The 20,965-nt window shown below is 48.5% G+C and overlaps 1 protein-coding gene and 2 long non-coding RNA genes across 11 annotated transcripts in view; 1 reads left to right on the top strand and 2 right to left on the bottom strand.

Annotated features, from left to right (window-relative positions):
* ADAMTSL3 (ADAMTS like 3) overlaps positions 1-20,965 on the top strand; it is a 353,112-nt gene that overhangs the window by 269,773 nt on the left and 62,374 nt on the right. For all 9 annotated transcript variants that reach the window (XR_006218331.1, XR_006218332.1, XR_006218333.1 and 6 more), the window contains exons 20-21: positions 7,591-7,744; positions 17,861-18,932. Coding sequence is in view for 5 of the 9 variants with exons in the window: in XM_042987917.1 (XP_042843851.1) it covers positions 7,591-7,744; positions 17,861-18,932 (1,226 nt within the window). In the remaining 4 variants the exon portion in view is untranslated. The remainder of the gene's footprint in view (positions 1-7,590; positions 7,745-17,860; positions 18,933-20,965) is intronic.
* Positions 11,681-19,629, bottom strand: LOC122239353. Its single transcript, XR_006218335.1, has 3 exons — positions 19,483-19,629; positions 18,968-19,057; positions 11,681-11,937 (listed from the first exon to the last, which is right to left on the bottom strand). It is a non-coding gene; the product is annotated as an uncharacterized LOC122239353 (long non-coding RNA).
* LOC122239354 lies at positions 15,275-16,874 on the bottom strand. Its single transcript, XR_006218336.1, has 2 exons — positions 16,612-16,874; positions 15,275-15,583 (listed from the first exon to the last, which is right to left on the bottom strand). It is a non-coding gene; the product is annotated as an uncharacterized LOC122239354 (long non-coding RNA).

Raw genomic sequence — 20,965 nt, 5'->3', positions numbered from 1 at the left:
GTTGGCACATGTTATAGTCAGTGCTGTCTCCCCAAGAACTTGTGAAGCATTTAGCAGCACACAACTGTATGAGAGGGTTACACACACGCACACACACACACACACACACTTCTCATTAATGAGACACTTTCAGCTTATTGATAGTTACTTAGGATGGTAGTGATCTCAAGAAGTTCCAATGTCTGGGGGCATCTGGGTGGCTCAGTTAAGCATCTGACTTCAGCTCAGGTCGTGATCTCACTGTTCGTGGGTTCGAGCCCCGTGTCGGGCTCTGCGCTGACAGCTCGGAGCCTGGAGCCTGCTTCCGATTCTGTGTCTCCCTCTCTCTCTGCCCCTCCCCTGCTTGCATGCTCTCTTGGTCTCTCTCTCTCTTTCAAAAATAAATAAACATTAAAAAAATTAAAAAAGAAATAAAAGAAGTTCCAATGTCTGGACTCTTTCAAAAAGCTTAAGAACCTTTTGGGCTTCTCTAAGGTGTTCTTTATTTTTATCTTCATAATTGGTGTTTGGTAAAGCTAGTTAATATCTTCTCTCTAGATGGAAATCCATTCTATCAGTCATATCCTTCAGGATTAGTTTGATCTTGATCCAAGGTGATTAATCTAAATACATTAGGTATTCCTTCTATGAATAGAAGAATATTCCAGCTTACAAGGTTTATTCTAAAATCTTCCTTTTCCTCTTTTTATTATGTAGTATTCATTATGTGTTTCTTAATATTAATAATTTTGTACATCACCACTCTTCTACTTGAATAGTAATGTCTTTTTAGACTTAATATGGTAGTTTGTTCTTACATTTTGACCCACTTGAAATATACCCAGTGCATTCAAGTCCATATACTTCTCTCTGTTCTATTTATGTTAAATAATACACACACACACACACACACACACACACACTCCTGAATATTCCTTATTTTCTGGACTAGGTTGTAGATGCCAGAGGGGAAGGGCCATCTCTGCATATATGTATTCCACTTGGTGCTTGGAAAACACTTGTTGACTAAAATAAAGAGATTTATAAAAGCTTCTTCTAAATTGAACATGCCTGATCAGTTCACCAGCAGACATTGACCACACACTGCTGTATCGATTACCCTGGGCACTGGGGACCTGGGACAGCCAAGAACGTGGTCTTCATGAGCTCACAGTTGAATGAGGCAGATCCAAAAAATTGTGACTGACAAGCCAGTAAAGGGCTCCCATCTACAGAACTGTGTGAAGAATCGAGGGGAAACATCTGGGTCTGCGTGGGTCCCAGGAAAGTGTTGCAGAAGATGCGGGTGTAAAACTGGGTCTTAGAGGCTGAGTGCAGGCCGGGTGGAAATGAGACAAAGGGGGTCCAGGCAGTGACAAGAGTGCACACAAAGGCACAGGTTATGAGCTTGGCGGTCTTACGTGGCTTGAGATTAGGTTGCAGCAAAGAAATGGAAGAAGGTGAGACAGGTGGAGAGGAGAGGTTGCCACCAGACCGGGGAGGACCTCAGTGTGTGTGGTTGTCCCTGCGGTCATTGAGGGCACGGAGAAGGGTTCTGAATAGGGGAGTGAAACGCAAGGCTTTCAGGCATGTGGTTCCGGCAGCAGTGTGAACAGCTCGTTGGGGGAGAAGGAACCAGAGCCTAGGAGACCTTGTTAGATGGGTTGGAATAAAACCAATGAGAATAAGGAAGCAGTCAGGCAGAGAACAACAGTAGATAGTGTTGGGAGATATTTCTTTAGCAGATAGAGTGGGCAGATTTGGTGATTGAACTGGTAAGATTTGAGCGGAAAAGAGGGGTGTGGTCAAGGGATAAGAGATGGCATTAAGTTTAAAGTTAATCGGGGAAGGAAGAACACATTTGGGAGATGACCCGAAAGGGAGACAAAATGAGTTTATTTCAAAACGTGTGTAGTTTGAGGGTCTGTCAAGGCATCAGTAAAGATTTGCAGCTCAAGAGAGATCTGCAGGATGGTTATAATTGGGGGAAGCATCCACATTTAAGGGGTAGTTGAAGCCATGGACAAATGAATACTGTGACACGTCAGCATATACTGTCCATGGCAGTTCCTCTGAAAATAGTTAGAAAATAGTGAAGAAAAACCACAATGGCAGCACAGCTGTTTCATATCCCCAGATCCCTCGTGGCGAGGGGAATGAAGAGGTACAAACCTCCAGGCACAAAGAAAAGAGGTCACAGTGGTGAAGCACAGCACAGGGAATGGCATCAGCGGTGTCGTGATAACTTCGTCTGGTGACAGAGGTGACTCCACGTACCGTGGTGAGCATTTCTTAATGCGTGGAGAGTTGTCAAATCGCTAAGCTGGACACCTGAAATGAATATAATACCGTGTGTCAACTATACTTCAATTTAGGGGCTCCTGGGGGCTCAGTCGGTTGAGCGTCTGACCTCGGCTCAGGTCATGATCTCACAGTCCGTGAGTTCGAGCCCCGTGTCGGGCTCTGTGCTGACAGCTCAGAGCCTGGAGCCTGCTTCGGATTCTGTGTGTCTCTCTCTCTCTCTGCCCCTCCCCTGCTCGTGCGCTGTCTCTCTCTGTCTCAAAACTAAATTAAAAAAACATTAAAAAAAAAACTATACTTCAATTTAAAAAACAACACAGAAAACAGAACAATGAGAACTGCTAAAGGAAAGAAAAAAAACACAGATAGTCCCGTTAACACAAGTGCTCTACGTGGGTGAGGCCAAACCATACCCAATAGCAGAGACTGTACAGGAGCTGTAAGTTTAACAGCTAGACCGACACGGAGATGATAAGAGGCACGGAAGTCAACCGTACGTGACCCCTCGGGGGCTGAGACCAGTAAGTGATGGGAGAGGACTCCGGGGCCAGGCTGTGGCTGAGTGCAGGGGACATCACGCACACCTACGCGGGCCTTAAGAGGGCTGGAGAGCACGAGGGGAACACACATCCTTAAGAGTGCGAAGAAATACCCAGCAAACCTGCCGCGATTGTGATCCAAGCTGAGACAGGACACAAAGCAGAAGTGATGGATGCCCGGACCCCTGGGCGTGGAAGAGTCCAGAAGATATGAATCTCAGAACTGTGGCCACACTGTTGACTACTTCTCCTTAACACCAGAAGAGGGAATAGTAAGGACCCTGAAACACTCCCACCCCGTAACACTCTCCTGAAAGTACGGAAAAAACAGATCTCATTTAAATAGGGGTGTCAGCACACCCCATGCAAAGATGCTGTAAAAGTGTCAGTAACATAGCAACATCATGGAAATGCGGCCTTGATGCAGATGAAAATATAACTTACTATTTTGAAGCGAGCTAAGAGAAATTAAGAAATACACAGGAACAGATCGGAAATAGAAAAGCCCGGAAATGAGCTGAATAAATAACCGGGGTGTGAAGGAAAAGAGCTAACGTGGTCCCAGGAGAGAACCAGAAAACTTAAGGGAGGGTTCCCGAAATGGAGAGTAAACTAGGAAGAAGTGCAGTAAGAGAAGTGGTAGCAAGGAGGGAATTGAAAATAATCAAAGAGAAATAGGAAGAATCCAAGCAAAAAATATGAGATAGAAGGGAGGGGAAAAAATCCAACGTGTAAGTATTGCTAGAGTTCCAAGAAAATAAAAGCAAAGCAACAGAACAAAACTATAAAGAAAATCACCATGTAAATCACAAATCGCGGTATTGAAAGGGCACACCACGCCCCTGGGAGAAGTGACCTAGTACAGCCAACGTCAAGACATCTTCTGCTAAAAGTGCCGGATTTTAAAGATGAAGAAAAATGGTATTTGTATATCCAGGCGAAAAGGCCAAGTCACGTACTAGGGAAGGAAAGTCGGGTTACCATCAGACTTCTCACCAATGCCACTTCACAGGGGAAAACATCGGAACAACATGTTTAATAAACGAAGAGAAGGGAAACGTGAGGCGAGGATTCCCTATCCTCCCAAGGTGACCTCCAAGTGTAAAGGTCAAAGTTGTACTTACAAAGTTGTAAGAAGTCAGGGTGTGTTGTTCCCATGAGCTCTTCCAAAGGAATCTACCAGATTTCTGTGGCATAAATAGGAGACGCTTTGGCATATGGTTGCTGCTCTGTGAACTGTAATTTATTGCACTGATGCTGTCACTTTCCCTCTCTCTGAGTTGGGAACATTCTCTAATGGCACCCTAACGTTGAACTTAGCAGAAACGAGGTCACATCAGACCTCCATCCCGAAGAGGGGTTTGCAAAGGATGCTCCCATTCATGATGGGGAGGGGGAAATAATCCTGTATTTATCATTAGAAATGGCTTATGAGTGGAGACTGGCAGTGATGTTACTGTTACATGAACCAAAATTTAAAAGTTGACGTTAATTTGTTCTTATAAGGGAGACTCCTAGATGATGATGTGAGTTGATTAAAAAAAAAAAAAAAAAAAACAAATCATAACGTGGCAAATGGCAGTGTTAAGTTATTTATTCAAAAGCATACGAAAAGCTTTTCTCTGTACTGAAAATATTAATAGTTCAGGGCTTTCTGTTAAAGAGGACACTCAAGGATTTTAATTTTTTTTTAACATTTATATATTTTTGAGACAGAGAGAGACAGAGCATGAACAGGGGAGGGGCAGAGAGAGTGGGAGACACAGAATCCGAAACAGGCTCCAGGCTCCGAGCGGTCAGCACAGAGCCCGACGCGGGGCTCGAACTCACGGACCGTGAGATCATGACCTGAGCCGAAGTCGGACGCTTAATCGACCGAGCCACCCAGGCGCCCCATCAAGGATTTTAAAAAAAATTGCATTCCCCTCCTTTGAAACTCAACATAAAACCCACAAAGAGAATGGAAGAGAGGGAACACTCCGTCCTCAGTGAACAATGAAGTGGCCACAATCCCAAACTGTAAATCATGGAACGCACCTGCCAAAGACTGTAAAATCTGGCCCCAAACGAGAAGGGAGCCTGGCAGAAATCCCTCAGGCGCCGAGTGCAGTGTAGATCCCCCCCGGGAGGACGCGGGACAGCCCTCCAAGGCCCATTTCAACAGTCCTTTGACTACAGAGAACAGACGAGGGCTAGACCCGGAGCTGCCCTTGTGTCCCTGCGGAACCATGGGCCAGGTGGCGCCGAAGGACACGTGGCATTGCAGGCCTCCCAGCCCAGGAGGGCGGCCAGAGATGAGGTGGCGTGTGGTGGCCGTGTTATCACACAGGGAGCCGGTCGTCGAAGAGGCGGTTCTCGGAGTCCCGCCAGCCACTCGAACGCCAAGAGCTGAACAGGCACGCAGGCAGCAGAAATGAAATCGTGGTGCCAGAGCGTCATACACAAGTGAGGGAAACTGCTCACCCCCTGCCCGTGTTGTTCCCAAACAGCTGCACTCGTGACTCCAGCCTAAAACCTAGGCATCCCCATCGGGGGATGGGGGGGCGAGGAATTGAAGGCGAAGGAGGAAATCAGGTCTCCGGGAAGGGAACAGAAAGCAGCGGTCACGTGAACGGTGGTAACATCTTTGGGATGTTCCAACAAGTAGAGTCTGTGTTCCCAAGAAAATTACAGTCATGGCGTCCGGGGCGGAAGGTGGCTTTAAAGTTAGGTTTGAGCTCAAAAGGAGGTGGTAGGTCAACAAAAGGAGAAGGAAAGATAACTGGAACATTCATGGGGGGAAAAACAACAGAAAAGAAAAATTCAGAAGAGCAGAAATACAAGGTTACATTACAAGCAACAACAAAATTAAAGTGAAAACCGAGATACCGCGTGCAGGCTGGAAGGACTCGCGTACAGGGATAGGAGAAAGAGTACAGATGTGAAGTTGGTTTTCAGAGGCAGTGATGGATGTGGGAGACAGAGAGATCACACCCAAGCCCATTGGAATTTCTGAAAAGAACAGGACAAATGGAACAGAAAATGAAAGAGAATGGGGCGCCTGGGTGGCTCAGTTGGTGAAGCGTCGGACTCGTGATTTTGGCTCAGGTCATGATCTCATGGTTCGTGGGTTTGAGTCCCACGTCAGGCTCCGCGCTGACAGTGGGGAGCCTGCTTGGGGTTCTCTCTCTCTCTCTGCCCTCCCTGTATCACACGTGCTCTCTCTCAAAAATAAACATCAAAAAAAAAAAAAAAGAACAGTCAGCAATGACATCTCAGAACAGAATGTACATGTCAGAAGCCCTGACGTTACCTGGACAGCATCGTGAATGCTGCCTGGAGGTTTGGAAGGAAGAGGTGGCAGGAATGAACGGGTTTATTTCCTCATCTTTCCTGGCCAGTAGATACTCTCCTAAGTCCAAACGTGTCATTAAAAATAATCATCTAAATATCTTGTTGGTTTCTTCAATTTTTGTTTTTTTAATTTTCTTTCTGAACATTAGAGGGGTCTTTTTGGGAATTCATTACCAGGGTGAAAAAAAAAAAAGGTCAGACATTCACCTTTTTTTTTTTTTAAGAAATTAATTTTATTAAAAAAATGTTTTTAGGTTTACTTATTTTGAGAGAGTGTGCAAGAGGGGGAGGGGCAGAGAAAGTGGAAGAGAGAGAATCCCAAGCAGGCTCCACACTGTCAGCACAGAACCCGACTGGGGGCTCGATCCCACGAACCATGAAATCATGACCTGAGCTGAAATCAAGAGTCAGATGCTTACCTGACTGAGCCACCCAGGCGTCCCTCAACATCTCTTTTAATTCTACTTTAGTTCCCTTTTTTTCTAATACACCTAATGAAACTGCATTACATTTTTCAATTAAAATTGCATGTACACACAGTGATTATCAAATATCAATGTTATACACACGTGGATGACCAAATATTAATGTTACTTTATGTGAAGTGGTTTGAGCGGTTTAAAAAAAAAAAAAAAACCTTTCCTTTTGTGTTTATTTCTTGAAGTCTTGGTTGTGGGTATGTATCTTTTTTTTTTTTAAAGCACAATTATCTTACTTTATAAATAAATAGCTAAAAAATAAGTCAGATGTCAATCACAATGCCAAAAAATCCTCATGACGGGAGATTACTGGAAATTAATTGCCGTCTCAGGAGGAAGGAAGGAAGAAGAGGAGGAAACTTCCCATATTATAAAAGATAAATCAAAAAAAAAATAGAGGGGATGAAAAGTGTGGCGTAGGGAATGCAGTCAGTGACACCATGAGAACCTTGTGTGGTGACGGCAGGGGACAGCACTTGCCGTGGTGAGCACTGAGTACCGGATCGACTCGTCCAATCGCTGTGTTGTACCCCTGAAGCTCATGTAACATGATGTGCCACGTATACCTGAGTTAAATAACAGAGAAATAAAAAAATAGGCGTTCGGGGCGCCTGGGTGGCGCAGTCGGTTAAGCGTCCGACTTCAGCCAGGTCACGATCTCGCGGTCCATGAGTTCGAGCCCCGCGTCGGGCTCTGGGCTGATGGCTCGGAGCCTGGAGCCTGTTTCCGATTCTGTGTCTCCCTCTCTCTCTGCCCCTCCCCCGTTCATGCTCTGTCTCTCTCTGTCCCAAAAATAAATTAAAAACGTTGAAAAAAAAAATTAAAAAAAAAAATAGGCGTTCGCGCCCAGGAACCGGCAGCCGCACGTACAGCCCCTCTTGTTGTCCCAGTGGAGACGCGGCTGTTGGCGGCGCCGTCGGCTGACGCCCAAGGTGACCGGTGCACACTTCTCCTTGCAGTGTTCCGTCAGCTGCGGCGTTGGAACCCAGCGAAGAAAGCAGGTGTGTCAGAGGCTGACCGCCAAGGGCCGGCGCGTCCCCCTCAGCGAGGTGATGTGCAGAGATCTCCCAGGGCCCCCTCTCGTAAGATCTTGCCAGATGCCCGCCTGCAGTAGTAAGTATGGAGAGGCCACGCTCCGCTGGGTGTGCCCGTGCTGTTCCTCTCGTCCCGATGGCTTCCTTTCCCGTAAAGCAGCACATTGCTGATCTGTGGGTAAAGCAGACCAAGCGGAACTCAGAATTGCTGTAAGCAGCAGCCGGTGCAATGTTGAGTAGGAGATACAGTTGTAAGGCAAGCCGGCCTTAGTATGTCCACCCACCTTGACAGATGGCCTCTGTTCTGTGGCCTCGCTTGGGTTTATACTTCCTTCTTCCTTCGCTTGACCACGGTTTCTTCCACTTATGATTAATTCATGAGTATTCCTTGTAGAAGTGAAGCCAAACTAGTCTCCGGTTTCCTTCGCCGAGGATGCGTTCGGATCCATTCTAGTGAGAGTGGAACATCCCTTCTTGTGTGTACAGTAAAACCTTGGGCCGCGGTGAGTAACTTGTTCTCCGAGGGTTCCGCAAGACGAGCAAACATTTCTAGTAAACGTTAACTTGATAAACGAGCGATGTCTGACAGTACGAGTAGGACGTGATGCCGAATGTCACGTGATGGATACCTGAGCCAATGGCTCTTGAGTTTCGCTTTGATTATGCAAGTGCTTTTGACGACAGGCATGTTTCTGGAATGAATTATGCTCGCAAACCAAGGTTTTACTGTAATCTGAAACCAGCAAGGAAAACATGAAACACTGCTTCAATTCTAAATGATAAGCTCAGCCTCAAGACTTAATAGGGTAGCTTCATTACATCCAAAAGCTAATATGCATATGTCACGCTCCTCTGTATTTTCAGTGTAGATGAGAGAATGTTGACACATGCATCTGTGGGTTCCAGGTAGGACGATGGGTGGTAACAAGTGAGTTGGGGGCTGGCCCTACAGCAAATGAAAATAACCACCCCAGGAGAGGTGGAGTTCGGAGCTAGGGGGAAAGCCATGCCAGGACTGTGCAGCTTCTGGGTCTGTTTCTTGCTTTGTTTTTCACTGTGATCAATGACTCACCTGTAAAGTAATATTAATTACCTCAGGTACCCTCCTGAGCTTATGGTAAGAAAAAAAAAATCAGAAATTAACTATTATGTTCATGCTGCTTAAAGGAAAAAAAAAAACTTAGATATAAAATCCAAATTTACCCACAACTTTCTGGGAGAAACTCATAAAGTTTAAAAAAAACAGTTACAACTTAAAAAAAAGAAGTGGAGGCTTTTTTTGGCTGTTAATTGAGCATTTATTGGTTGGAACTCCTCACATGCACTAAGCCATTCAGCCCCCAGCTATTTATGAGACACATATTATTCCCATTTAGAGATGAGGAACCCAAGATTTAGAGAACGTATGAGGCTTGACCAAAGACCCGTAGCTGCCAGTTGGACGCCTTGGCCTGTTTGACCACAGGTCTGTGTGATTCCTGAGTCCACACTCTTAGCTGCCTCTTTATGCTGATTGATAGACAGCGTTAACTTTTTTCCTTGGGAATTCCTTGAGAACAGATTTTCAAACTCTTGAGACTCCAAGTTCCATCGTGTCCTGGAATTTAAGAATGCCTGTGGCCTAGGGCACAGGGTCGTCCTTCAAAGTGCTTATCGACTTGGTTTTTAGTAATTGTGGACAGTTGCATATGGCGGTGTGCTTAGACCGCAAGCTGCCTTCGAGGAGAGTGAACTTCAAGGCGTCCAGGCGCTTCCTCGAAGATCATCGCAGCATGTGGCGTGCCACGTGGTGCAGGTGAACTTAGAAACTATCACGGCGTGCAGCGCAGAGCAGGGTAAAATTGCTTGCGAAAAAAGCAAGCAAAAGGACGGTGAATGCCCTATTTCTCTTTCCCCAGCCCATTCCCTGGCCTGCCAAACGCGTGGGGCATGGAAAGCAGAGAAGGGAGGGGAACGCCCGCTCCCAGCCTCACCCCAGCGGGGCCTCCGCTTGCTCCGTGGCCTGGCTCCCGCCATCACCTGTGCTCAGTGGCCTTTGCTTGCTGAAATCTGGTTTCTCCCTTTGCACCGTGATGGGGCATCCTCTTCTTCCCGGAGCCAGGAGGTGCGCTCCGGGGTTCACGGGTCCTCCGGACCCCTGCGGTCTGGCGCCTTCCCTGCTTCCCCCCCCCCCCCCCCCCCCCCCCCCCCGCCACCCTGCGCTCAGCGCCAACTCTGCCCTTGACGTAGCTTCCAGGGTGTCACGTGCAGTGGTTAAAGCCTCACTGCAGTATTCTTGCTCGCTCTGCACCCCCCGCCTCGATCACCTACTCACTTCAACCGCGGCCTTACTTTTCAGGTGATATTTGTTTGGCTTTGGGTTCCCCGGTCTGAGCTACTAGGATTTGCTGAAGGAAATAGCATCACATTCTTCGTGCTCATGCTGATTTACCTGGGCATCGAGTGTTTTTCTTTTCCCCCGTGTTTCCTAAGAAGTCCTTAGACATTCACCATGGAAGCTATTGTTAACTACTGCGTTTCCCATTTCTCTGTTAACTACTGCAACTCCTAGTTTCCCACTTCTCTGTTGATGGACTCGTCTTTTATTCCACTGGGAATAGCAAGGCCTATCTGCCATAATGTCCTCTGACTTTCCGCCCCCCTTCACCTCGTTTCTGCCCCATCTGCCCCCCAAGATTGGAAAGGTGTGGTCTTCTTTGTGGGCCCGACCCCTGCATGATTGGAAGGGGCCTGAAGACGAGAAAGACGGAGTCCACCTGTGCTGTGATCTTTATTCCCTTTCAAGCCCCCACCTCTCGCTAAGCATCCTAACTGGTGCCTCCCGTTTAAGTAAAACCCATCCTCTTTGTTTATTTTTTTAACTATTTTTTTTTTTTTTAATTTTTAACGTTTAAATTTTTTTTTTAACATTTATTTATTTTTGAGACAGAGAGAGACAGAGCGTGAACAGGGGAGGGGCAGAGAGAGAGGGAGACAGAGAATCCGAAACAGGCTCCAGGCTCTGAGCTGTCAGCACAGAGCCCGACGCGGGGCTCGAACTCACAGACCGCGCGATCATGACCTGAGCCGAAGTCGGACACTTAACCGACCGAGCCACCCAGGCGCCCCTAACGTTTATTTATTATTGAGAGACAGAGAGACACAGAGCGTGAGCAGGGGAGGGGCAGAGAGAGAGGGAGACACAGAATCCTTAGCAGACTCCAGGCTCCGAGCTGTCAGCACAGAACCCGCCTCGGGGCTCGAACTCACGAACTGTGAGATCATGACCTGAGCTGAAGTCGGTCACTCGACCGACTGAACCACCCAGGCACCCCATTAACTATTATTTTTGAGACAGAGAGAGAGACAGACAGACAGCGTCAGCTGGGGAGGGGCAGAGAGAAAGGGAGAGAGAAACCCAAGCAGGATCTGTCCTGTCAGAGGAGAGCCTGATGTGGGATTGAGGCCACGAAGCGTGATCGCGACCAGAGTCATGATCAAGAGTCCAATGCTCAACCACCTGAGCCCCCCAGGCATCCCCAGCCCATCCTCTTTGGACGAATGAGTTTTGTTGATCTTCATTTTGACCGTGTTCATGGGCAGCTGGGTGGAGGGCGGGTGGGAGAGATGTCTTGAGCACCACACGGTCCGGTTATACCCCTGCCTGGGTCCCCCCTACATTCCCTGCCTCCCCCCACTCCAGACTTTGATCGTTTGCTAGAATTCTTTCTCCCGCCATATCTAGCAACTGACATTCTTCTTATTCCTGAAAGACCAACGCAAACCCTGCCTTCCCCCACGATCTTTCTCAGTGGAACCTTCTCTGGAAGGTAATACAACCCCCCGAGTTACAATCCCATCCGTTGTCTCGCCCTGTGACGTCAGGCAAGTTACCTAATCTCTGCCAGGCTCTATGTTCTCATCTGCAAAATGGGAATAGTAAATTGCATCTACCTTGTACGATTGCTCTGAGACGTGATACCTATAAAGTGCTTAGAAGCAATGCCAGATGCTGACTGAAGGCTCAAAATATTAGTTATTTTTAATGCCATCCCTTTAATTCCTGTCACAGCTTTGAAGACAGGACACGCTGTGACAGAGCAACTTGTGTCTTCTGTCCCAGGAGGGTGCAGGGTGCTTGTGTGGGGCAGGTACACAGTAGCCCTGGACTTCTCCATCGAGGCCCCCCCAAAGTGCCTATCATGACTTCTACCCGTAGAGACGCTTTTCAAATATCCCGGACTTGGATTCTCTTCGTATTGCCGTTGGAAGTCTTGTCTTCTAATTAGGGATCTGAAGGGGGGAAAAACCATAACGGAAATGTAGTATTTGATTTTAGACTTTTTAAATTTTATTTTGACATTCTTTATTTTTGAGACAGAGAGAAAGCATGAGCTGGGGAGGGGCAGAAAGAGAGCGAGACAGGAACCGAAGCAGGCTCCAGCTGTCAGTGCAGAGCCCGACGCGGGGCTCGAACCCACGAACCGCGAGATCACGACCTGAGCAGAAGTCGGATGCCGGAGCCGACCGAGCCACCCAGGCGCCCTGATTTTAGACTTTTTTTTTTTAATTATGGCTCCAGGTTTCTAGGGTTCCTGAGTTTTGGTGAAACAGATTCGTATTTGTTGTCAAAGTACTGAGATCAGGATGGCTGGGGCAGGGGGAGACAGCCAGGCAGACAGCGTATATACCCCATCCCTTCCCAGGGCTGTCTCGAACACACTCATTTCTCTGCAGCTCAGGGTCTCTCCCTGAGACCCTCTCTCCCTCTCCCAAGGCTCTGCCTTGTTAGCTCTCCCGCCTCCCACACACACCTTGGACTCTAGCATAGAACACACGATGACAGCATTTCCTTATTCTTTATGCAGCCATTCACCAAGTGCTGCTGTGTCTCAGATGTTACGATACAAAGCGGAAGACACATTCTCTTGTGATTAAGAGCTCGTGGTCCAGTGGGAGAGAAATCTGCGCAGAGAAATGAGACCAGGAAAGTGCCATGGGTGCCGTGATAGAATGTGGAAGGCCAATGCCACCCGGGGGGGGGGGGGCGGGGGAGGTCAGGAAAGGTTTCACAGAGGAGGCTCCCTTGGGCAGAGTTCTGAAAGATGGGCGTCCATTCTCCAGACCCACACTGGGGAGGACACAGGAGAATCTGGGAGAAGAGAGCAGTGTGGACAAAGGTAGGGGGTGATGGACTTGTATGTCCGGGGAAACCGTAAGAAATACCGTGAGATTAGAACATAGGTTCAAGGTTATGACAAAAGAGAAAGCTTGAGAACGTAGCTGTAGAGGGTGTTGGGACTCTATGCTAAGAAGTTTAGATTTTATCCAAGAAGGAGATGAGGCGGTCAGGTTTTATTTTGGTTCATTTACTCCAACAGCTATGTGGATACATTGGATAAATACGAGGGTGCAGGCTGGGAGTCTGGGGGTGGGACTCTAGCAGTTTCTAGGTGAGAGAGTGCCAGGGCGGAGCCCCACGATGCCGCAGACATCCCGCCTTAGTACCTGGGGCTGGGGGCCACGGCCCAAGGGCAGGGGAGAGTGCTTGCACGCATTTAACGGCCAGCTCTGGGGCAGAGGGTGGTGAGGAGGGAGGGTAGCAACCCTTTGTTATCTTTGCTGATTTCTGCCCAGCGAGGACTACCATCGTGGTTGGCTTCCGGCTGCTGATGTGATATGGTTGAATGCAGAGTTGGGGACAGGTAGCAACAAGCTCGCTGACCTGAGAGCCCGTGAGAGGTAGGGCCAGCACGCCGCTGGGCAGGGAGGCCTCACACTGACTTTCTGGTTTCTGACTTGGGGTAACTGGGGGAAAGTGATGCCATTCACTCAGGGAGCACAGGAAGAGGAGGATACTGGGATGGGATGGGAGGCAGACATAATGAGTTTAGATTCTAATGTTTTAAACTTGAGGGCGGCTCAGTCGGTGAAGCGTCCGACCTTGGCTCAAGTCATGAACTCGCGGTCTGTGGGTTTGAGCCCCGTGTTGGTCTCTGTGCTGACAGCTTGGGGCCTGGAGCCTGCGTGGGATTCTGTGTCTCCCTTTCTCTCTGCCCCTCCCCTGCTCATGCTCTGTCTCTGTCTCTCAAAAATAAATAAACGTTAAAAAAATGCTTTAACTTGAGGTACCAGAAAGAGATTTCTGGGAAGCAGTGAATAGAGGTCCAGGCTAGGCAGATAAACTAAACCTGATAAACTAGCACTGACAAACCGGGGCTCATACACTAGGCCTCCGTAAACTAGACTGAAAGACCTGATAGACGAGATGTGATCAACTAGACCAGATAAACGAGACCTGATAGACAGAGTGCACAAACCAGAGCAGCTAGACTAGACAGCCCAAAGTTGCTCGTTGCATCCGCAGGGCCACCCAAGGAAAAGCTTAGAGAAGGAAGAGAAAGCCACTCTCTGCGCAGCAGGTGAGGCTCGTACCTGATCAGGCCGGGCCAGACTTGTAGTTCAGGGGTGTGTCCAGGTGCAGGAGGATGCAGTCGCCCAAGGCCAGACCAGTTCTCGCCCAGACGCCGTGTCCGATGACGTCACGCTCCAGGCACTTCTCCAGAGGAACTCACGGGAGTCCCAACAGGAGAGCAGGTCCAGGCTGTGGAACCCGGCAGCCTGGCAGGGCGTGAACCCCGGGTCGCTCCCCAGGCACACCTGCTCCTAATATGCTCTGTACCCAGCGTGACCCCTTGCCACAGCAGGGTTAGGATGGGACCGGCTGGGGCCACACCACCTACCTTCCAGCAGATGGGCAGGCAGCCAGAGGGAGCAGTTGGCCCTCACGTGGCTCACCCGCCACTTGGGCGGGTTCCTCACCAAGGCCGAATGCCGCCCAACACCTGCAGGCTCCCCAGGCTGTCTTAGAAGGAGGCAGGGCCCCATCTAGTTTAAGCCTAGGGCTCAGCTGAGGGACATCTGGCCACCAGTGGACCTAAAGGTGCTTAGAACCCCCGTCCATGCTTGCTTCTAGAGCATCGGGGGACTGTGTGGGTTTATACCAGCCTCAGATCATCCCTTCAGACCACCATTCAGCTACACAGACGTGCTTCCTTTCCACGTGGGCTTCTGCGTCCCAGGAAGTGCAGGAACGTCCAAGCTGTGACCTCACCCTTAGCAGCACGGCTACCCCCAAAATAGTCTCCTCACACGCCTCCGGTGCCTGAATTAAAAAACCTGACTCTAGGGGCGCCTGGGTGGCTCAGTCGGTTGAATGTCCAACTCTTGATCTAGCTCAGGCCTTAATCTCAGGGTTGGGAGCTCAAGCCCCACATGGGGCTCCTTGCTGGGCATGGAGCCTACTTAAAAAAACGAAACAAGACAAAAACCCTGACGTTGCCCCAGTTTGTGTTGTGACTTTGAATCCATCCATGTGCACATCCATCTTTTCCACTGTCCACCTCCAAGGGACCAGGGACCAGACAGGGTGTTCAAATAGGCCTTTAAAATAATTGTAAGGGCTCTGTATAGATAGATATACAGATATATAGGCAGACATGCACACACATACATACCCGGCCTTGTGACAACAATAGGCCACTTTTATGTATTTATAAAACATGACCAGATAAGTAAAACCAGAAGCATCTAAGGAATAAGAAAGGAAGACAAGGCTAATACATGATTATGGCTTGAACTGGACTCTCCTGTTAATGCACGAGCACAGATTTGGCTCCATACTTGTCGCCGTAACAGCAATCTTGAAAAAGCAGGCTGGTCCACGACACCGTTCTACAGTCGTCGGACAGGACGTGAACTAATCCCTCAGAGTTAAGTGTGATGATTCCTGAGGCTGAGGCCAGAGAGGAATCCCCCTAAAGTCTTCTTCCAGAAGGCTCCGCATGTCATAAAGACTTTGGCAGGGTTCGCGCAGAAAACATGGCTGCTGCCTCTTGTCTCTCCTTCCCTCTTGACCAGCAACATCCCATCACATTGTCTTTCAATAAAAGAAGTGGGGTCAGGAACACCTTTCTCTGCTGCCTTGGTTTCACCCAGTGGCAGGCGTGGGGGCAGTGGTTCTCAAACTTTGCTGCATCTTTCAGGCACCTGGAGAGCTTAAAAACATTCGTAGGGCCCAGGCTGTTCCCCATAGGTCAGAAGTTCTGGGGATGGGTCCCAGGGCATCGAGATTAAAAAAAATAATAATAATGGATGTTTCTAGCAGGCCACAAAGTTTGAGAGCTCCGCAGGCAGGAGCCACCTGACCTCCCCATAATCTAACTATGATGGAGGGAACACTCTGAGAGTAGTGTGACAGCAGGACCCCACTCCAGTGCTACAGCCGCCGTCGCTTCTGGTTGGTGGCACCCTTGCTGTGCACATTGTTGAGTTTTGGACAGCATCTCTGCCTGTAATAATGGATGAGCCGTAAACCTACCAGTGAATCCATACATTTTTTTTTTTTTTTGCCTGGTTTTGATCGCGGTTGAACAACGGTACGTTCAAAATTCTGTGCTACCAACTGAAAGAACACCTCTGTGGCTGGGGTGAACTTGACACCCTCTGTGGAGATTGTATCCGGTGGGGAAGGCAGGGTGCGTGGCAGGTCGTCCGGTTCCACTTAGACCCGAGCTGACGATCATCCACGGGCAGAGCCCTGGACAAGTCCTGACCTGCTGACTCCATCTCTGTGGGGTTCGCATGCAAGCTCATTATGCCTGTCCCTCACCGAGGACATCCTCTGCCACAGAAATTGTGGGTTCGCCCCTGTTGTTTTCCTGATCGCACTGGTCCCGCCGCAGCCCAGCTAGCAGCTAGACCCTAACGGGGCTCATGAGCCACCCAGGAGGACTCCAAGAGTTATTCTGGGAAACCAGGGTCAGGCCTGAGAGGGCCATCTAAGTGGAGACCTACTCTGACTTTTCTCCTAGTGTTTCCTTGCCAGTGCCTCAGCCAGGAGGACCCCTAACCGGGATCCTTCAAGGTAATGAGGCCCCCAATCCCATGTCCTGAATCCAGCAATACCTCTGACCAGAGTCCAGTCTCTTCTATCACTCCCTGGTGCTCCCAATCCTCTGTGTGCCTGTGGACCTAAGTACATCATCAAAGAGGCCCCAGGCTTCCCCCCACGTCACCCCTCCCTCACTTCCGAGCCACCCCGGGACACATCGAGGCCTTCCTGCGGGCTCTTCTTCCAAAGGAGAGACCTAAGGTGCCTTCTCTTTGGCCCGCGGCCATTAACTGGAGGCCACATCCAGGAACAAGCTAGAGCCAGCCCTATGTCTCATCCCCTCTGGCACTGCCCTGCTGCTTTCTGGCCACACCTCCCATTGTCAGGTGTCAGGGCCACAGTGGTCGTATGTGAGAGTGTATTGTGTGCCCACTACTGTGCACGCATTTGGTGTGAATGCCCAACCAGACTTTCACACGCCTCTGATGAAGGCACTGGCACTAGTCAACGTTTTCTGAATTGTTCTTAATGTTTATTTTTGAGAGAGGCAGAGCATGAGCAGGGGAGGGGCAGAGAGAGAGAAAGGGAGACAAAATCCGAAGCAGGCTCCAGGCTCCGAGCTGTCAGCACAGAGCCCAACGCAGGGCTCGAACTCAAGAACCTCGAGATCATGACCTGAGCAGAAGTAAGATGCTTAACCGGCTGAGCCCCCCAGGTCCCCTGCCCACGTTTTCTAGGCGAGAAGATTGAGGATCAGAGAGATCCAATGACTTGTCCGAGTGGCAGAGCTAAGATCCAAACTCAGTGCCCGTTCTCTCTTTTCTTCTTAGACCACGCGCTTCTTCGGGCCCTGCTAGTTTAACGGACCCACTCGAGTTGTCTGCCATTGGCCAGCCTCATAGTCACCTTAAGATACTTAGGATGCTTTCTCTCACTTCTCCACTCTCCCTTTCTCTCCCGTAGCTGATGTGTCTCTGGCCAAGCCATATATTAACTCCCCAAAGGCTCATACCTACCGGGTGGTGATGGCCCAAAATATCAGACATCCCCTTATCGATGGAAACATTTAACGTCACAGCTCCCCAGGGTTTTGCAAAATAATTTACATGTTTTCATGCCCTTCATCCAAACTTGTGTTCCTTGCTGCTGCAGTACTCCATGTTTGTGTATACTGTTATTTGTGTTCTACTTGTCAGATGTTTTAAAAGAGGAAAGAAAATACAACCGTTGACTCGTATCAGCCTTGGAAGATTGCTGTCAGAAAGCTTTTATGATTGCGATGTTTGTTCGTATTTTCTTTTCTTTCTTTTTTTTCCCCTGAAGAAATGAAGCCAGAGGTGGAGACAAAACCTGGTGAGCAGGGGCCCCAGATCCTCGGTGTCCAGAGAGTCTACATTCAGACGAGGGAGGAGAAGCGCATTAACCTGACCGTTGGGAGCAGGGCCTACTTGCTGCCCAACACGTCTGTGATTATTAAATGCCCAGTACGACGATTCCAGAAATCTCTGATCCAGTGGGAGAAGGATGGCCGTTGTCTGCAGAACTCCAAGCGGCTCGGCATCACCAAGTCAGGCTCGCTAAAAATCCACAGCCTCGCGGCCCCCGACATCGGCATGTACCAGTGCATCGCAGGTCCTGCCCGAGAAACCATTGTTCTGAAGGTCATCGGTGCCGACAACAGGCTGGTGGCACCCCCGGCCCTCGGAGGGCATGTGAGGGACCAGCCTGGGACGGACCACAACGACCCCAATAGCTTGGGCGCCACCTGGCAGAAAATGAGGCAATTGTGGGGTCACAAAAATGAGCCTTATCCGGACAACGGCCAAGCTGATAACCAGCCTTTCCTGAGAGCGCTGTTGGGCCACTGTGGCACTTCTGCGGGGAACCCCCACTCTTGGGAGTTTAAGGATAAGCAGCTTGAAGCGGCCGTTAAGCAGGGAGCATACAGCATGGAGACCGCCCAGTTTGACGAACTGATAAGGAACATGAGTCAGCTCATGGAAACCGAGGAGGTCAGTGGTGACCTTGCGTCCCAGGTGATCTATCAGCTGGTGGCCGAGCTCGCTAAGGCACAGCCAGGGCATCCGCCATGGAGGGGCGTCCAAGAAGGGGTGCCTCCCGCAGCTCAGCTAAGGGGGACAACAGGAAGTGTGCCCCAAGCCTCGAATGCAGGAAACTCAGGCAAGCTGACATTCCAGCCAAAGGGACCTGTCCTCCTGAGGCAAAGGCAGCCCACCTCGGTTTCATTTAATAAAACGGTAAACTCGAGGATTGGAAATACAGTATACATTACAAAAAGGACAGAGGTCATCAACATCCTGTGTGAGCCCGTCACCCCCACTCAGGCCACCTATACATGGACCAAGGACGGGGCGTTGTTAAAACCCTCAGAAAAGTAAGTAAAAGAACACAGCGTTCCGTTTGTCATACCTTCTTAATGGGCATCCCAGTTTTCTTGAAAAGGTTTTCAAATTCCTTCTCCTGAGAATGTGTGTCCAACAGGATTCTTTAGGAAAGAAACTTAAAAAAAAAAAAAAAAACGTGTTAGGACGTGTTTTTCACATACAGGCTGGAATTTTAAAAATTAAGCCGTACTATCCCGATCATTGTCACGGAGGGGTGATTGATACAAGACTGGGTAGAGTCAGACCGAAGTTCGGCACATATAGACTCTCTCTTCGCAGAGCACCGAATGTTTAAAAATAAAATCAATATGGGGCGCCCGGTGGCACTGTGGCAACCCTTGATTTTGGCACAGGTAATGATATCAAGGTTTCATGAGTTTGAGCCGTGCGCTGGGCTCTGTGCTCATGGCGCGGAGTCTGCTTGGGATTCTCTCTCTCCGTCCCTCCCCCGCTCGTGTGCTCGCGCTCTCTCTCTTTCTCAAAATAAATAAACTCTAAAAAGGAAATAAAATCGATAGAAGGCCTCAAAAAAGTAATCACCCTTGCAGGAACCCCGCACTACGTAGGCACTGCAAAGCAGAACTCAACGGGGCCTTTCTCTACCTAGGAGACAGGGCACCTCGTTGGCATTCACAAGAGTTGGCAGGGCAGGGGTTAACGGTTGTCTGATGAGGTCACTGAGCAACAGAATCCCAAGACTAACTCTTGGCCGGTGGAACCAGGGACTTGATCTCCTCAACACTGTCACCGCTTCCAGCATCTGTGTATCACGCAAAGAATCGCCTTAATAGAAGGATTGAGAATCTGAAGTCGTTTTCTGTGTCATAAAATTTCTTGCCATCACTGCAAAAAATAAGGATCAAAGTTTTTGAGATGTTCGGAACCCTATATCAAGTCATAGATTTTGTATCGTGACCCTGCACGTCAGCACAGACACATCACGTTTCCTTCATTTCACGTAAAAGAGCCGGGAACGGCAGATATTAATACATTTCTGTATCCTTCACTGTCTCTAAGTCTTGCTGTTTGTACACAGGATGGGGGACATTTTGCTTTCCCTTTATTTGCATTCAGAGAGCCCAAGCTGCCTCTGGGGATTGTTGAAACAAAACAGCAGATGTTAAATTGTTTTGCAGACCCAGAAGGTGCTTTAAAAATGCAGACTTTATTTTTATCGTGTCTTTTAGTGTGTTGAGCCTAAAATGGGAAATATCAGAAAAAATCTAGGTAAAACTCAAGTTTTTATAATAAATTATTAGGCTGTCTCTTAGAACGAAAAGGTAGAGCAAATCTAACTTCTTCATTTTTCCCCCCTGGAACTCTGGACACAAGAGCGTTAAGGAAGTTTTCGAAGTGGAATAAAGTTTGCAGATCAACTAACTAGCTCAGCAGTTCACAAATCTTTTGGCCTTCGGACCCTTTTGAACCTAAAGAACTTTAAAAACTTCTCTGAGAAGCCCAGAGGGTTTCTGTTAATGTGAGTTACAGCTATCGATATTTACCATATTAGAAATCAAAACAAAGAAACATTTAAAGTGTCTGTTTATTAATCCATTTAGAAATAACCTTAAGGGGGCACCTGGGTGGTTCAGTCGGTTGAGCGTCCAACTCTGGCTCAGGTCATGATCTCATGGTTCACTGAGTTTGAGCCCCACATCAGGCTCTGTGTTGTCAGCTCAGAGCCTGCTTCGGACCCTCTGTCCCCCTCTCTCTCTGCCCCGCCCCCACTCATGCTCTCTCTCAAAAATAAGTAAACATTAAAAAATAAAATCAAAATCAGAGGAAAAAAATAAAAGAAATAACAGTAAGAAGTCCATGTGTTCACATAAATAACAATTTTACACAAATACAAGCAATATTTTTAAAAAAATTACTGATAACGATGGCATTGTTTTATATCTTTGCAAATCTCTAATGTCTGGTTTAATAAAACACAGCTGGAGTCTCCTAAATGCTTCTCCATTAAATCTGTTGTGATACGTTGTTTTAATTCAAGTTTATAGAGAAAATTTGGCCTCATAAA

The sequence above is a fragment of the Panthera tigris genome, chromosome B3, assembly GCF_018350195.1.
Source record: "Panthera tigris isolate Pti1 chromosome B3, P.tigris_Pti1_mat1.1, whole genome shotgun sequence".
Classification (NCBI taxonomy): Eukaryota; Metazoa; Chordata; class Mammalia; order Carnivora; family Felidae; genus Panthera; species Panthera tigris.
Note: the sequence above shows the minus strand (reverse complement) of the source record. Positions and strands in the feature narration are given on the sequence as shown.